We start from the raw sequence: 18,464 nt of genomic DNA on the forward strand, positions 1-18,464 counted from the left end.
TAGGGCCACGGTCAAGACTCATAAGTAGCTGTGTTCAAGAATCAACATGCTTAACTAGGAAAGTCAATAACACTAACCGAAATTCTAAGTTCCTAGAGAAGCCAATCATTCAAAACTTCAAAGGAAAAAGTGAGATGCCAAAACTATTCAGAAGCAAAAAGCTACAAGTCCCGCTCATCTAATTAGAATTAATATTCATTGATATTCTGGAATTTATAGTATATTCTCTTCTTTTTATCCTAATTAATTTTCAGTTGCTTGGGGACAAGCAACAATTTAAGTTTGGTGTTGTGATGAGCGGATAATTTATACGCTTTTTGGCATTGTTTTTAAGTAGTTTTTAGTAAGTTCAAGCTACTTTTAGGGATGTTTTCATTAGTTTTTATGTTAAATTCACATTTCTGGACTTTACTATGAGTTTGTATGTTTTTCTGTGATTTCAGGTAATTTCTGGCTGAAATTGAGGGACTTGAGCAAAACTCTGAAAAAGGCTGACAAAAGGACTGCTGATGCTGTTGGAATCTGACCTCTCTGCACTCAAAATGGATTTTCTGGAGCTACAGAACTCCAATTGGCGTGCTCTTAACGGAGTTGGAAAGTAGACATCCAGGGCTTTCCAGCAATATATAATAGTCCATACTTTATTCGGAAATTGACGACGTAACTTGGCGTTGAACGCCAAGTACATGCTGCTGTCTGGAGTTAAACGCCAGAAAAACGTCATGATCCGGAGTTGAACGCCCAAAACACGTCATAACTCGGAGTTCAACTCCAAGAGAAGCCTCAGCTCGTGGATTGATCAAGCTCAGCCCAAACATACACCAAGTGGGCCCCGAAAGTGGATTTATGCATCAATTACTTACTCATGTAAACCCTAGGAGCTAGTTGATTATAAATAGAACATTTAACTAATGTATTTGACATCTCTTGACCATTCGATCTTTTGATCACTTTGGGGGGCTGGCCATTCGGCCATGCCTGAACCTTTTACTTATGTATTTTCAACGGTGGAGTTTCTGCACACCATAGATTAAGGGTGTGGAGCTCTGCTGTACCTCAAGTATTAATGCAATTCTATTTTCTTCCATTCAATTCAACTTGTTCTTATTCCAAGATATACGTTGCACTTAACTTTGATGAATGTGATGATCCGTGACACTCATCATCATTCTCACTTATGAACGCGCGTGACTGACAATCACTTCCGTTCTACCTTAGGCCGGGCGCATATCTCTTAGATTTCCCAACAGAATCTTCGTGGTATAAGCTAGATAGATGGCGGCATTCATGAGGATCCGGAAAGTCTCACCTTGTCTGTGGTATTCCGAGTAGGATCCTAGGAATCCGGAAAGTCTCACCTTGTCTGTGGTATTCCGAGTAGGATTCCGGTAATGAATGACTGTGACGTGCTTCAAACTTGCAAGTGCTGGGCGTTAGTGACAGACGCAAAAGAATCAAGGGATTCTATTCCAGTAGGAGCGGGAACCAACCAGTGATTAGCCGTGCTGTGACAGAGCGCGTGAGCGTAGTTTTCACTGTGAGGATGGGATGTAGCCTTCGGCCAGTGTGATGCCTCCAGACGATTAGCCATGCGAGTGACAGCCACAGAGGACCATTTTCCAGAGAGGATACAAAGTAGCCATCGTCGAAAGGTGAACCCCTATACACAGCTTGCCATGGAAAGGAGTAAGAAGGATTAAGTTGAAGCAACAAGAAAGTAGGCGTTCTTGAGCCATACAGTATCTCCATTCGCTTATCTGAAATTCCCACCAATGAATCTGCATAAGTATTCTATCCCTTTTATTATTTCTACTTTCTTATTTCTATTTTCGAAACTATAAACAAATTTAATCTGTCTAACTGAGATTTACAAGGTGACCATAGCTTGCTTCATACCAACAATCTCTGTGGGATCGACCCTTACTCGCGTAAGGTTTATTACTTGGACGACCCAGTACACTTGCTGGTTAGTTGAACGGAGTTGTGAATTCAACCAGTGCCATAATAATGATTTCATACAAATGCAAAAGAATATGGATCACAATTTCGTCCACCACAGTGGCTGTGGATTTCGAAATAAAGTCTTCACTACTCAACCTGATGTCGAAGTTTCATGGCTTACCTGCTCAAGAGCCTATCAAGCACCTTAGGGATTTTCAGACTACTTGTTCTACTGTTAAGCGTGATGGCACTGATGAAACTTCCATTTTGTTAAAAGCCTTCCCATTCTCTCTTGAGGGAAAGGCAAGAGAGTGGTACTACACTCAACCTGGAACAACTGTTTCCAACTGGGATACACTTAGAAGAGAATTTTTGGAGAAATTCTTTCCAGCTGAGGTTACCGATAAACTGAGAAAGACATGTCCATGATCGTTCAGGATGAATCTGAGACTCTCTATGAATACTTGGAACGCAGCATCAATATAGTCATATAATGAAACTCAGCAAGGCAGCACATGAGAACCAGAAGCTTAATCAAGAATCCAAAAACAACAGCATCAACTACCATTCAACCAAGCATGCAACAATTAAGTAGTAAACAGGAACAGAGCACTTATCAGGCCTAGAATCTTCTAACCACATCCTAACTACCTAACCGCATTTATTTCTATCTAGCCTACTATGCATAATTAATCAACTAACTAACTAAAAATTAATAGACTGAATTACTTGAAGGAAAAGCAAAAACAGGGGTATGGCAGGGGAACCTAGGAAGTAAGCAGAACAGAAGAAAGCGAGACTAGGGAATCAGAAGGGGAAACAGTGGCGCGGCGCTGCCCAGAATCGGTGGTGGGAGAAGAAGAGGTTTGATGGTGGTTGTTGGTTCTCCGGCGATAATGGAGGTGGCCGCGGCGGCGAACAGAGGAAGAGCAGTGAGAGAGGGGTGGCGAAGAAGGAAAAGGAAGAAGAGGGAAGAGGAGAGAGAGAGAGAAGGAGAAGGGACGGCGGCACTGCGAGAGTTGCCGGACGGTAGCAGAGATGGGTGGTTGAGAGTTTGAAGGTGGTGGTTATGAAGGGAGGGGAAGACGGAACGTTGAGAAAGGGAATTGGTTGGGGAAAGTAGGGGACGCGGCTGTGCTAGGTCTCGCATCCCTGGAGTAAGTGGATTTTTGAATCCACGAGTGCACGTACCGTGGGTGAGCGGAATGTCGAGTGGACGCGGAAGCGCCAAGCGCGCCTACGCGTAGGTGTGGGTATGCGGGTGGGCACGGACGCGCGATGTACGCGTCTGCGTGGGTGAGATCTGGGCCAGGGGCACAAAACTAGCCCAGAGTTGGTGCAACTCTCGGGTCCTTGGCATGGGTACAACTCTCTTGAGTGTTGTAATGAGCGATGGCGACTTAGGAAGGGTTACCTCCCCACACTTAGCCAATGCGAGATCCGTTCCCTTGTGCTCTTCCTTTACAACCTTCACCTCTTCTTTAGTCTCCACATCAACCTCCATGGAAAAAGATTCAATTGTAGAGAGGAAGTTATCAATGATTAATTCCCTCTCTTGGTCGATCCTCCCAAAATCTTCAACCATGAATTGCTTCGGATGTTGCATACCCTTCTCAACATTGATATGAAGGGGATTGGTCAAGGTGGACAACAAATCGATAACGATGGAATCCACTTCTTGATCAATTTTTCCCAACTTGTTATCCACTTCCTTAATATTGATAACCTCGACTTCCTCCTCTTTATGCAAACCTTGCTTCAACTCCTCCCTTTCACCTTGGAGCTTTGAATTCACTCCCTCACTAAGCTCTTTGATTGCTTCTCCACATTCAACAATGGGAGTGCTTTGATTGCATATGCTTTGAATCCAACCATATCCTAGCTCTGTCTCTTACAGCAAAAGGGAATAGCATAAGTCTGTAGACCTCAGGGTTAACCCCATTGGTCTTGACAGTGTCACAGATTTGCAAGAATTCAGCTAAAAACTGATGAGGATCTTCCAATGGAAGTCCATGGAACTTGCAATTCTGTTGCATTAGAGAAACTAATTGAGGCTTAAGCTCAAAGTTGTTTGCTCCAATGGCAGGGATAGAGATGCTTCTCCCATAGAAGTCGGGAGTAGGTGCAGTAAAGTCACCCAGCACCTTCCTTGCATTGTTGGCATTGTTGTTATTTTCGGCTGCCATAGGTTCTTCTTGTTTGAAGATTTCTGTTAGGTCCTCTATAGAGAATTGTGCTTTAACTTCTCTTAGCTTTCGCTTCAAGGTCCTTTCAGGTTCAGGGTCAGCTTCAACAAGAATGCCTTTGTCTTTGCTCCTGCTCATATGAAAGAGAAGAGAACAAGAAAATATGGAATCCTCTATGTCACAGTATAGAGATTCCTTGAGGTGTCAGAGGAAAAGAAAAATAGAAGGAAGAAGTAGAAGAATTCGAACTTAGTGAGATAGAGTTCGAATTGTGCATTGAGGAGGAGTGGTACTCCATAAATAGAAGGATGTGAGAAGAGAGGAAGAGATTTTCGAAAATTAAGTGTGGAAAAGAAATCAAGTGATTTTTGAAAAAGATTTTGAAATTGGAAATAAAAAAGATATGATTGAAAACTATTTTTGAAAAAGATGTGATTAAGAAGATATGATTGAAAAGATTTGATTTGAAAACAATTTAAAAAGATTTGATTTTAAAAATTAATGACTTGCCTAACAAGAAAAGATATGATTCAAACATTAAACCTTTCTCAACAGAAAAGGCAACATACTTGAAATGTTGAATCAAATCATTAATTGTTAGCAAGTATCTTTGAAAAAGGAAAGAAATTGATTTTGAAAAAGATTTGATTGAAAATATATGATTTGAAAAAGATTTGATTTTGAAAAAATTTTGAAAACCTGAAAAAAATTTGCATTAAAAACAAAATCTTCCCTCTTATGCCATCCTGGCGTTAAACGCCCAGAATGGTGCACATTCTGGCGTTTAACGCCCAAAATGCTACCCTTTTGGGCGTTAAACACCCAACCAGGTATCCTGGCTGGCGTTTAAACGCCAGTTTTCCTTCTTCACTGGGCGTTTTGAACGCCCAGCTTTTTCTGTATAATTCCTCTGCTGCATGTACTGAATCTTCAGTTCTCTTTATTATTGTCTTGAAAATAGAACCAAGATCAAATAAACAATGCATGCAAGACACCAAACTTAAAATAAGACACTAGACTTAAACAAGAAACATAAAATATTTTTTTGGTTTTTATGATTTTGTAATTTTTTTGTGCTTTTTCGAAAATTATATAAAAAAAGAAAATAAAGGTTTCAGAATTCTTAATGAGAATTCCAGGAATCATTGCAATGCTAGTCTAAGACTCCGGTCCAGGAATTAGACATGGCTTCACAGCCAGCCAAGCTTTCAAAGAAAGCTCCGGTCCAAAACACTAGACATGGCCAATGGCCAGCCAAGCCTCAGCAGATCATTGCTTCAACAGCAAGATTGATAGAAATCAACAAGCTTTTGTGATGATAAGTTGAAACCTCGGTCCAATAAGATTAGACATGGCTTCACAGCCAGCCAGATTTCAACAGATCATCATGAAACTCTAGAATTCATTCTTAAAGAAATTCTGAAAAAAAAATACCTAATCTAAGCAACAAGATGAACCGTCAGTTGTCCATACTCGAAACAATCCCCGGCAACGGCGCCAAAAACTTGGTGTTGTTGCTGGATCGAAAATTTGGCACTGATGTTACCGGACCAAAAGCTTGCCGAAAACTCGAACAATCCCCGGCAATGGCGCCAAAAACTTGGTGCACGAAATTGTGATCACTACTTTTCACAGCTCAATTAATCCCTAGTAATGGCCCCAAAGACTTGGTGCTCAATACCATGGTATAAACACAACTTCGCACAACTAACCAGCAAGTGCACTGGGTCGTCCAAGTAATAAACCTTATGCGAGTAAGGGTCAATCCCACGGAGATTGTTGGTGTTCATACCCTGACCGGGCTCCCCAAACTCGGTCAATCCGTGAAAGGTCCGACCTCGTCCTAAGAGGTCGGACCTCGGACAAATAAGCTAAGAAGGCCCATCAAAAGGAACGAAGCCCAAGACCTAAAGGCCGAAAAGGCCTGGGAAAAGGCGGTTCCACAAAGATAGGGATAAAACTTCCAAAAGATAAGATAAGATAAGAATATCTTATCCAGGGAAGATCACGGCCAACTACTATAAATACACTGGAGCACCCAGGTATAACACACATTCTATATTCTACACATATCTGCTTGGACCCATGCTAACTTAAGCATCGGAGTGTCATTGCAGGTACAACCCCCAGCCGCTCAGTACATCAAGCTCGGGCCACGGAACCCCCACCTCGGGTCTTGCCAGACGACCGAGCTACACGTTTCAGGTAACCCTCGGAACATTGGCGCCGTTGCCGGGGACCTGGAAGTCATTCCTTTACCATGGCGGACGACCCTCCCAACAATAACCACGCTACATCAGAACGAGAGGAGGAAGTTGACACCGGAGAACGACCGGACAGCCCTCTATCACCGCGCACTCCAGGAGGAAACAAACAGAATCGCCCAAAGACATCACTCCCAAACAAAGACCCACAAAATCCCGAAAAAGAAAAGAGCTCGGAAATTCTAGAAGCAGTGCGAGCACAGCAAAACCGGCTGAAACAACTCGAAGAGGACATAAAGAAGCAGAAAGAAACTGAACAAGATCTGAGAAGGGAAGCTCGCAAGCGCAGAGAATTAGAAGAAAAACTGCGGAAAATAGAGGCCAACCTGAAGGACCGGACGGAACGCGGCACCACCCCCGAAAGCAATCATGATCCCTTCACGCAAGAGATCATGAAGGAGAAGGTACCACGAAACTTCAAACCACCCGATATGGATCTCTACGACGGCACCACCGATCCAAGTCACCACCTCAGCAACTTCAGAAGTAGAATGTACCTAGTCGACGCCTCCGACACAATTCGATGCAAAGCCTTCCCTACCACTCTCACCAAGTCGGCCATGAAGTGGTTCGACAACCTGCCGCCAGGATCAATCTCCAGCTTCGAGGACCTAACCAAAAAATTCCTAACAAGGTTCTCTATTCAAAAGGACAAGGCAAAACATGCCCCCAGTCTACTCGGGATCAAACAGGGTAACCAGGAAACTCTCCGAGAATACATGGAGCGATTCAACAAAGCCTGCCTGGACATACAACACCTGCCCACCGAAGCAGCCATCATGGGACTGGCAAATGGCCTAAAAGAGGGACCGTTTAGCCAATCCCTATCCAAACGATACCCGACCTCCCTATACGAGGTGCAGGAGCGGGCAGAAAAATACATCAACATGGAGGAAACCTCCCAGCTTAGAGACCCTCCTAGGAGGGAATCAACCTACCCACTCCGAGATCTAGATCGGGAACAGAAGAAGAAAGAAGAACCCAACTCGGACAAGCCGCGGAAGTACCACAACTACACCCCCCTCCGAGTCTCCCTGGTAGACGTCTACAGAGAAGTATGCCACACCGAAAAGATCCCACCGCCCCGACCTCTAAAACACAAGAGAGCGGGGAGAGATCGGTCCGAATACTGTGAATATCACAAGCTCTATGGTCATCCTACCAACGACTGCCACGACCTAAAGAATGTTATAGAAAAGCTAGCCAGAGAAGGAAAACTCGACAGGTACATAGCAGAAAAAGGAGAAGAGACCAAGAAGAGAAGGAGGGGAGATAACGAAGATCGGACCGAACGAACCCCGCGAACCCCTGAAAGGCACGTACACATGATAAACGGAGGTTTTGCAGGCGGAGGAACGTCCAGATCCTCGCGAAAAAGACACCTCAAAGAAGTCTATCATGTCCGAGAAGACAGTCCCCTGCCCGAGTTACCCACTATCTCATTTACCCGAGAAGATGCTCAAGGGATAATACCCGGGCACGACGATCCAATGGTGATCACCATTATTCTAGCAAACGCCAACTTACATCGAACCCTGATTGACCAGGGAAGCTCAGCAGATATCCTGTTCAAAACGGCCTTCGACAAGCTCGGACTTGAAGAAAAAGAGCTAAAAGCCTATCCCACCGACCTATTTGGGCTAGGGGACACCCCGATCCATCCCTTAGGATACATCTCGCTACACACTACCTTTGGAAGAGGCGAGCAATCTAAAACGTTAAGCATCGACTACATCGTAGTCGACGTCACTTCAGCATACAATGCCCTCATCGGACGACCAACCTTGAACAGACTGGCAGCTATAGTCTCGACCCCACACCTCTGTATGAAGTTCCCTACCACAAAAGGAATCGCTACCCTAAAGGGCGACCAAAAACTAGCACGGCAATGCTACAACGAAAGCCTAAGCCTAAAAGGGAAAGAGATCAACACGATAGAACTCGGACGAGTTCAAGCCCGAGAAGATCTTCGGCCACAACCAGAGGGAGAAACCGAAAAAGTCCAGATTGGGAGCACACCTGAAAAATAACAAACATAGGGGCAAACCTCGAGGCAGGCCTAAAAGAGGAACTCATAAACCTCTTAAGGGAGAATTCCGACCTCTTCGCCTGGAAAGCCTCCGACATGCCAGGCATAAGCCCCGACCTGATGTGCCATAAGCTATCAGTATACCCGGGATCCCGACCTGTCCAACAAAGACGCAGGAAGCTCGGGCCCGAACGCATGCAGGCAATAGAAGAACAAATACAAGCACTACTAGACGCAGGGTTCATTAGGGAAGTAAAATACCCCCTATGGCTCGCAAACGTGGTCCTGGTAAAAAAGCCCAATGGAAAATGGAGGATGTGCGTCGACTACACAGATCTCAACAAAGCCTGCCCCAAAGATCCATATCCGCTACCAAACATCGACGCCTTAGTAGACGCAGCCTCAGGCTATAGATATCTCTCCTTCATGGACGCATACTCGGGATACAACCAAATCCCGATGTATGGACCTGACCAAGAAAAGACCTCGTTCATAACCCCAAGGGCAAACTACTGCTACGTAGTAATGCCCTTCGGGCTGAAGAACGCAGGGGCAACCTACCAGAGGCTAATGAACAAAGTGTTCTCAGAGCACATCGGACTACAGCTGGAGGTGTACGTCGACGACATGCTGGTAAAAACACAAGAAGACAGAGACTTGCTGACCGACCTCACCAGTGTCTTCGGCACCCTCAAACAACACAACATGAGACTTAACCCGACGAAGTGCACCTTCGCCGCAGAAGCCGGAAAGTTCCTAGGCTTCATGCTGACTCAAAGGGGCATCGAAGCAAACCCGGACAAATGCCAAGCAATACTCAATATGAAAAGCCCGACGTGTGTCAAAGAAGTACAACAACTGAACGGAAGACTGGCCGCCCTATCAAGATTCTTGGCAGGATCAGCAATAAAATCACTACCTCTCTACTCACTCCTAAAGAAAGGGAAACCCTTCTCGTGGACCCCGGAGTGCGAAAAAGCCTTTCAAGAATTCAAGGAATTCCTCGGGCAGCCACCAGTCCTAACCCGACCTCTAAAAGGGGAAGAACTCGTACTATACCTCTCGGTTGGAAATCGAGCAGTCGCTTCAGCGTTAATACGAGAAAATGACCAAGGACAACACCCCATATACTTTGTAAGCAAAGCACTACAAGGGGCCGAATTAAACTATCAAAAGATAGAAAGATTCGCCTACGCCCTAGTGTTCATAGCTCGGAGGCTCCGTCCCTACTTTCAAGCCCACACCATCAAAGTCCGGACAAACCAACCCATGAGACACATCCTGCAAAAAATAGACCTGGCAGGACGGATACTACAATGGGCGGTGGAACTGTCCGAGTTCGACCTCCACTATGAAGCCCGGACTGCCATAAAATCCCAGTATCTAGCCGACTTCATCGCAGAATACACTGAGACCCCTGGAACCCCACTCTCATGGAACCTGTATGTCGACGGGTCCTCAAACAAAACAGGAAGCGGAGCCGGGGTTATACTTGAAAGCGACCAAGGAACGCGGATAGAACTATCCCTAAAATTCGAGTTCCAGGCTTCGAACAACCAGGCCGAATACGAGGCCCTACTAGCAGGTCTAAAGCTAGCCGAAGAGGTCGGAGCCCAGAGAATCACAATCTTCAGTGACTCCCAGGTCGTCACATCACAAGTAAATGGAAACTACCAGGCCAAAGACCCAACTATGAAGAAATACCTGGACCAAACACAGGCACAATTACGCCACTTTCCAGAAATACAGATCCAGCACATACCCCGGGAACAAAACGCCCGGGCAGATGCCCTCTCAAAGCTCGCCAGCACCAAGCCCGGAGGCAACAACAGAAGTCTCCTCCAGGAAACCTTACAATCGCCCTCCGTGCTAAGGGAGGAAGAAGCACTAAATATATCCAGCCAAAGCAAGGATGGATGACCCCCATACTCAACTACCTGAAGTCGGGAACTCTCCCCGCCGAAAGAAAAGAAGCTAAGAGGCTCACAAGGGACGCCCAGAATTATACACTAATTCACGACGTATTATACAAGAGAGGATTCTCAAACCCCCTCCTTAGGTGCGTTCCGACCTCAGAAACAAAAGGCGTCCTCGAAGAAGTCCACGAAGGCATGTGTGGGAACCATCTCGGAGCCCGGGCACTATCCAAAAAAGTAGTCAGGGCCGGGTTCTACTGGCCGACCTTACAAAGAGACGCAACAGAGTTTGTGAAAATATGCCCCCTGCCAAAAACACGCCAATTTTCACAAGGCGCCACCCGAAGACCTTATCAGCATCACTGCACCATGGCCCTTCGCAAAATGGGGACTCGACCTACTCGGCCCGTTCCCACAAGGACCGGGGCAAGTCAAATACCTCATAGTAGGGGTCGACTACTTCACAAAGTGGATCGAAGCTGAACCCTTAGCCACCATTACGGCTCAGAAAAGCCGCAAATTCCTATACAAAAACATTGTCACAAGGTTCGGAGTCCACTACTCCATCACAACAGACAATGGAACACAATTCACGGACACAAGTTTCCAGAAATTGGTGGCCGATCTAAAAATCAAACAGCAATTCACATCAGTCGAACACCCACAAGCCAATGGGCAAGCAGAAGCTGCAAATAAAGTCATCTTGGCCGGGTTAAAACGAAGACTCCAAGAGGCCAAAGGAGCATGGGCCGAAGAGCTCCCCCAGGTGCTATGGGCATATCGGACAACCCCACACTCTACAACGGGAGAATCACCATTCCGACTAGCTTATGGGATGGAGGAAATGATTCCTATTGAAATAGAGGAAGGGTCACCTAGAACCATCTTCTACAACGAAAAAGATAACCCGCAGGCACAAAGGGAAGAACTCGACCTCCTCCCCGAGGTCCGAGAAAGAGCTCGGATTCGAGAAGAAGCCTTAAAACGGCGAACGGCCCTCAGATACAATCAAAAAGTAATAAAGCGAAGCTTCTCCATCCACGACCTAATTCTAATCCGAAATGACATTGGAACACAAAAGTCGGGAGAAGGAAAGCTAGCCGCAAATTGGAAAGGGCCCTACAAGGTAACAGAAGTCTTAGGAACAGGCTATTACAAAGTATCCGACCTAGAAGGCAATGAGCTGCCCAGGGCCTGGCACGCCTGTAATCTAAGACGGTACTACAGCTAGAAAAACTTAACCCGAGGTGTACTCTTTTTCCCTACAAGGGTTTTTTAATGAGACACCCGGTTAAGTAAGACACCCGACCTAGTCAAGGGTAAACACTCTGTAAATATTCTTTCTTTTTTAATACTAATCAAATTTTTTCTATATTTTCCTCATGATGAAACAAATCCTAGAAAGTACCCCGCCAAGGCGCATTAATTTATGCTCGACAAAACGCAAAAAATCATTTGCCAAAAGGCCACACAAGGTCGGCAAAGATAAAGCGACGAGGTTCAAATTAATGTGAGAAGTTATAAAGTAACTCTGAAAAGGCTCAAAAAGCCAAAAAGAGATTACAAAAATAACTTAAAAAGGGCCGACCAAACGACAAAGTCGGACCCGACAAAGAGGAGGTACTCAAGCGCCCGAGGTCCGAGAAAAACTCGGATCCAAGAAAGAAGCCTTGAAACAGCGAGAACCAAGATTTCGAAAAACGCTTACTAAAAGTTGCTTTACAAAAACAACTAAAAAGTTCAAGCGAAAGAACGAAATCAAAGGAAGTTTCGAAAACGCTTGCTAAAAAGTTGTTATCCAAAAACAACTAAAAAGCATAAAAGCGGAACAAAAAGTCAAAACGCGAACAAAGGCAAAAAGTTTCCAGCGCTAGCTAAAAAGTTGTTATCCAAAAACAACTAAAAAGCATAAAAGCGGAACAAAAAGTCAAAACGCGAATAAAGGCAAAAAGTTTCCAGCGCTAGCTAAAAAGTTGTTATCCAAAACAACTAAAAAGCATAAAAGCGGAACAAAAAGTCAAAACGCGAATAAAGGCAAAAAGTTTCCAGCGCTAGCTAAAAAGTTGTTATCCAAAAAACAACTAAAAAGCATAAAAGCGGAACAAAAGGCCAAAAGCGCAAAACACCGCATAAATAAGCTAAAAAAGTTACTACAAGTAGCTAAATAGCAGAAAAGGCATCCAAAGTGTTCACAGAAAGCATCCAAAAACAAAAGAGCCCACAGGTCGGGCAAGGAACCAAAAATAAAAGATTACAGAGGATCAAGGCCCTTTCCGGACTCCACGTCAACAGAAGGCTGCGGAGGAAAAATGGAAACAGGGACTGCATCAACAACACCGTCATCCCGGTTTAAAACCTCCACGCCAGATCCATCCCCTGCCAAAGGTGAAGTCGGGTCCACATCTGGAACCTTGAGGTCGGACACCGGAGCCTGGGGATCGGACACCGGGACCTCATCCTCGGTAGGAGCAGGAACAATCTTTCCCTCCACAACAATGTTATCCGTACTGAATAAACTCAGATCCAGGTCGGGAGCAAGAACCCGGACCTGATCCCTCAAATTCACAAACATGGCATCCATACCCTTGGCCACATGACCTTCCAGCTCGTAAAAATCATCCCGAGCAGATTGCAACTTCTCCTTTGTCTCCACAAGCTCGGCATACAGCTTAGTATAATTCTCCGTCGCCACCTTCGCCATCTCCTCAGATGTCTTCGCTGCCGCCACAGCCGCGGTAGCTTTGGTTTTCTCTTTCTCCAAAGAGGCCTCCAGCTCAGTAATCCTGGCAGCCTTCAGTTGACTAATCTTATCAAGCTCAGACTGAACCTTCTCAAGTCGGGAGCTGGTCGCACCAATGGGGGACTTCTTGAACTCCCGGGCAATAGCGGCATGAAGACTAGCCATCCGGACACAGCTCCGCGCCATATACTGAAAATGATGCTCCATAGACACATCATCAGTAGAAATAAAAGTCTGAGGAAGAATATGCTGTTCAATCCAACCAAGGGCATCAAAATCCTTGTCATTAAAACCCGCAAGCTCCTGAGAGGTCTTCTGTTTCTTGGGGGGAGGACCCGAGGTCGAAGGCGGGGAAAGGTGACCGGGCCCAGAGGTCGGAGGATCTTGAGTTATAGCTCGGAACTGAGGAGTCGGAATGGTCTTCGACCGAGTCTGAACACCCACGGTAGTCTTCTGCGGAGAAGATCGGGCAGAAGCCTCAGCCTCGATATTCCGAGCAGCCGCAGACTTCTTCGACCGACGAAGGAACTTCATGGAATCCGCCTGAGAAGACATCTCTGCAGAAACAAAAGAAAGGGATTATCACAACAGAAATTCCACCAAAACAAGCAAAGCCAAAATACTAAAAAGATGAAGCTCGGAGAGGTCGGGAACTACCTAACTCGGAACGGAGAAGGCTTGGATCTCCCAACATTTTCTTCGTGTCCAAGTGAGGTGCCCGACCCCATAAACCGCTCACCACACCCACAAAAGCCTGCTCCACCTCATCTAAACTCTCAAAAGTATACTTGGCAGACACTACATTTTCCTGCCAACAAAGAGGAAAAGAAGGCTCCCCACTCTCATCTAGAAAGAAAGGTCGGACATCTCCAGCAGCCCGGACCTTGAAATAATAGTTCTTAAAATCATGAAAGGACTCATCATACAAGGTACAAAACTTCTTTCCCTGGTTAGCCCTAAAAGAGACCCAAGACACCTTACCTCCACCCGACCCCGGCTTCGTCAACACAAACAGATAGGAAAAAAGAGAAATAGAGGGGGACGCCCAAAAACTGACACAAAAGTTGAAACAGCTTTAAAAATGCCCAAGAATTCGGATGGAGCTGCGTAGGGGCAAGGTTACAAGACCACAAAACCTCAGACTCCAGGTCGGTAAAAGGAAGTCGGACATTCAGCTTAGAGAAAAAACAATCATAAGCGTAAAAGAAGAGCTTCTCGGAACTATCTAAAGGCGGGAAGCAAACTCTCTCCTCGGAATCCGGGGCTACTAGTTCATAATCCCTCTCAGACTCTCTATCTTCACATATGCTACATTGCCTACGAAATCTAGCTAAATACTCAGAATCTACCACAGAAGGGACTTTTAGAGGAACAGGATCTACCCAACCAAGACCACTTGGAATCTTGGTCGACATCGCTTGAAGTACCTTTCGAGACATAAAATTCTTGCCTACAATGAAGAATACAACAGCAAACAAAAATCACATAAAGGCAGACCGCAAAAAACCCATTCAGCAAAGAAAGAAACAAAGATCTTTTAGAAGAAAATACAGCAAACCCGGAGCAAAATACCAGAGAACCAGAAAAAGAGCCCCCCCCATGTACAAACAACAAAGCAATGGCGGCGCCTCTTCTCGGGGCAACCCAGGCATAAAGAAACAGAAAGCCACGCAAAAAACAGAAAGGCATATGTGCACAAGAAAAAGAGAGGCATGGAAACAAACCTGGAAAAGAAAGAAACGAAGACGGCGAGCTCCGAAGCAAAGAGAACGAAACGACGGCACAAAGAAAAACCCAGAGAAACACACGGAGAGATTCAGGGAAGAAGAGCAAAGAGAAAAGAAGAAGCAATGCTCGAAAAAGGATAAACGAAAAAACGAAGAAAGGGGCAAATAAATAAAGCCCTCACAGAGCCCGAACGGAAATCGAGGAAAAACGGTAAAATGCAATAAATGCAGGAAACGGCCACTTTTGAAATTTGAAAAACTACTATGCCCGAGCTCGACCTCCCAGAAAGGACGAACTCGGGCAGGGGCACTGTTCATACCCTGACCGGGCTCCCCAAACTCGGTCAATCCGTGAAAGGTCCGACCTCGTCCTAAGAGGTCGGACCTCGGACAAATAAGCTAAGAAGGCCCATCAAAAGGAACGAAGCCCAAGACCTAAAGGCCGAAAAGGCCTGGGAAAAGGCGGTTCCACAAAGATAGGGATAAAACTCCCAAAAGATAAGATAAGATAAGAATATCTTATCCAGGGAAGATCACGGCCAACTACTATAAATACACTGGAGCACCCAGGTATAACACACATTCTATATTCTACACATATCTGCTTGGACCCATGCTAACTTAAGCATCGGAGTGTCATTGCAGGTACAACCCCCAGCCGCTCAGTACATCAAGCTCGGGCCACGGAACCCCCACCTCGGGTCTTGCCAGACGACCGAGCTACACGTTTCAGGTAACCCTCGGAACAGTTGGTATGAAGCAAGCTATGGTCACCTTGTAAATCTTAGTCAGGCAGACTCAAATGGTTATGGATGATGTATGAATAAAACATAAAGATAAGGATAGAGATACTTATGCAATTCATTGGTGAGAACTTCAGATAAGCGAATGGAGATGCTTTGTCCCTTCCGTCTCTCTACTTTCCTACTGTCTTCATCCAATCCTTCTTACTCCTTTCCATGGCAAGCTGTATGTAGGGTTTCACCGTTGTCAGTGGCTACCTCCCATCCTCTCAGTGGAAATGTTCAACGCACCCTGTCACGGCACGGCTAACCAGCTGTCGGTTCTCGATCATGTCGGAATAGAATCCAGTGATTTTTTTGCGTCTGTCACTAACGCCCCACAATCGCGAGTTTGAAGCACGTCACAGTCATTCAATCATTGAATCCTACTCAGAATACCACAGACAAGGTTTAGACCTTCCGGATTCTCTTGAATGCCGCCATCAATTCTAGCTTATACCACGAAGATTCCGATTAAGGGATCCAAGAGATAAACATTCAAGCCTTGTTTGCTTGTAGAACGGGAGTGGTTGTCAGGCACGCGTTCATAAGTGAGAATGATGATGAGCATCACATAATCATCACATTCATCAAGTTCTTGGGTGCAAATGAATATCTTAGAACAAGAACAAGCTGAATTGAATAGAAGAACAATAGTAATTGCATTAATACTCGAGGTACAGCAGAGCTCCACACCTTAATCTATGGTGTGTAGAAACTCCACTGTTGAAAATACATAAGAACAAGAGTGATCATTGGCCTCGGCCCCAGAGAGGGAACCAGAAGAACCAAGATCTGATCTAAGAACTAGATGTCCGAAGATGAAAAATACAATAGTAAAAGGTCCTACTTATAGGGAACTAGTAGCTTAAGAATTACAAAGATGAGTAAAAGACATAAAAATCCACTTCTGGGCCCACTTGGTGTGTGCTTGGGCTGAGCATTGAAGCATTTTCGTGTAGAGACTCTTCTTGGAGTTAAACGCCAGCTTTTATGCCAGTTTGGGCGTTTAACTCCCACTTTGGTGCCAATTCCGTCGTTTAACGCCGGGCATTCTTGAGCTGATTTAGAACGCCGGTTTGGGCCATCAAATCTTAGGCAAAGTATGGACTATCATATATTGCTGGAAAGCCCAGGATGTCTATTTTCCAACGACGTTGAGAGCGCGCCAATTTGGCTTCTGTAGCTCCAGAAAATCGACTTCAAGTGCAGGGAGGTCAGAATCCAACAGCATCTGCAGTCCTTTTCAGTCTCTGAATCAGATTTTTGCTCAGGTCCCTCAATTTCAGCCAGAAAATACCTGAAATCACAGAAAAACACACAAACTCATAGTAAAGTCCAGAAAGGTGAATTTTAACTAAAAACTAATAAAAATATACTAAAAACTTAACTAAATCTACTAAAAACATACTAAAAACAATGCCAAAAAGCGTACAAATTATCCGCTCATCACAACACCAAACTTAAATTGTTGCTTGTCCTCAAGCAACTGAAAATCAAATAAGATAAAAAGAAGAGAATATGCAATGAATTTCAAAAACATCTATGAAGATCAGCATTAATTAGATGAGCGGAACTTTTAGCTTTTTGCCTCTGAACTGTTTTGGCATCTCACTCTATCCTTTGAAATTCAGAATGATTGGCTTCTATAGGAACTCAGAATCCAGATAGTGTTATTGATTCTCCTAGTTAAGTATGATGATTCTTGAACACAGCTACTTTATGAGTCTTGGCCGTGGCCCAAAGCACTCTGTCTTCCAGTATTACCACCGGATACATACATGCCACAGACACATAATTGGGTGAACCTTTTCAGATTGTGACTCAGCTTTGCTAGAGTCCCCAATTAGAGGTGTCCAGGGTTCTTAAGTACACTCTTTTTGCCTTGGATCACAACTTTATTTCTTTCTTTTTCTTTTTCTCCCTTTTTTTTTCCTTTTTTTTTGTATTCACTGCTTTTTCTTGCTTCAAGAATCATTTTTATGATTTTTCAGATCCTCAGTAACATGTCTCCTTTTTCATCATTCTTTCAAGAGCCAACAATTTTAACATTCATGAACAAAAAATTCAAAAGACATATGCACTATTCAAGCATACATTCAGAAAACAAAAGTATTGCCACCACATCAAAATAATTAATCTGTTATAAAATTCAAAATTTATGCAATTCTTCTCTTTTTCAATTAAGAACAATTTTTTTAAGAAAGGTGATAGATTCATAGGACATTCATAACTTTAAGGCATAGACACTAAGACACTAGTGATCAAAAGACACAAACATGGATAAACATAAGCATGAAAATTCGAATAAAAGGAAAATAAAGAACAAGGAGATTAAAGAACGGGTCCACCTTAGTGATGGCGGCTTGTTCTTCCTCTTGAAGATCTTATGGAGTGCTTGAGCTCCTCAATGTCTCTTCCTTGTCTTTGTTGCTCCTCTCTCATGATTCTTTGATCTTCTCTAATTTCATGGAGGAGGATGGAATGTTCTTGGTGCTCCACCCTTAGTTGTCCCATATTGGAACTCAATTCTCCTAGGGAGGTGTTGATTTGCTCCCAATAGTTTTGTGGAGGAAAATGCATCCCTTGAGGTATCTCAGGGATTTCATGATGAGTAGGATCTCTTGTTTGCTCCATCCTTTTCTTAGTGATGGGCTTGTCCTCATCAATGAGGATGTCTCCTTCTATGTTAACTCCAACTGAATAACTGAGGTGACAAATGAGGACTTGAGGTCATGCCTTCTCAGTTGAACCGGCTTCCCTCTTGAATCTCTCTTCCATTGAGCGCCCTCTTCACAAATTTCTATGAGGACTTGGTCCAACCTTTGATCAAAGTTGACCCTTTTTGAGTTTGAAAGGGACCTCAGGGATCACCTTCT

At 44.5% G+C, this 18,464-nt stretch overlaps 1 protein-coding gene across 1 annotated transcript in view; it reads right to left on the bottom strand.

Annotated features, from left to right (window-relative positions):
* LOC130966621 (uncharacterized) overlaps positions 1 to 2,602 on the bottom strand; it is a 57,765-nt gene extending 55,163 nt beyond the window's left edge. The window contains exons 1-2 of the mRNA XM_057891439.1: positions 2,593 to 2,602; positions 2,406 to 2,502 (exon numbers count right to left, since the gene is read on the bottom strand). Coding sequence (XP_057747422.1) covers positions 2,406 to 2,502; positions 2,593 to 2,602 — 107 coding nt within the window. The remainder of the gene's footprint in view (positions 1 to 2,405; positions 2,503 to 2,592) is intronic.
* Between the last annotated feature and the right edge of the window lie 15,862 nt (positions 2,603 to 18,464).

This window comes from Arachis stenosperma, chromosome 3, assembly GCF_014773155.1.
Source record: "Arachis stenosperma cultivar V10309 chromosome 3, arast.V10309.gnm1.PFL2, whole genome shotgun sequence".
NCBI lineage: Eukaryota > Viridiplantae > Streptophyta > Magnoliopsida > Fabales > Fabaceae > Arachis > Arachis stenosperma.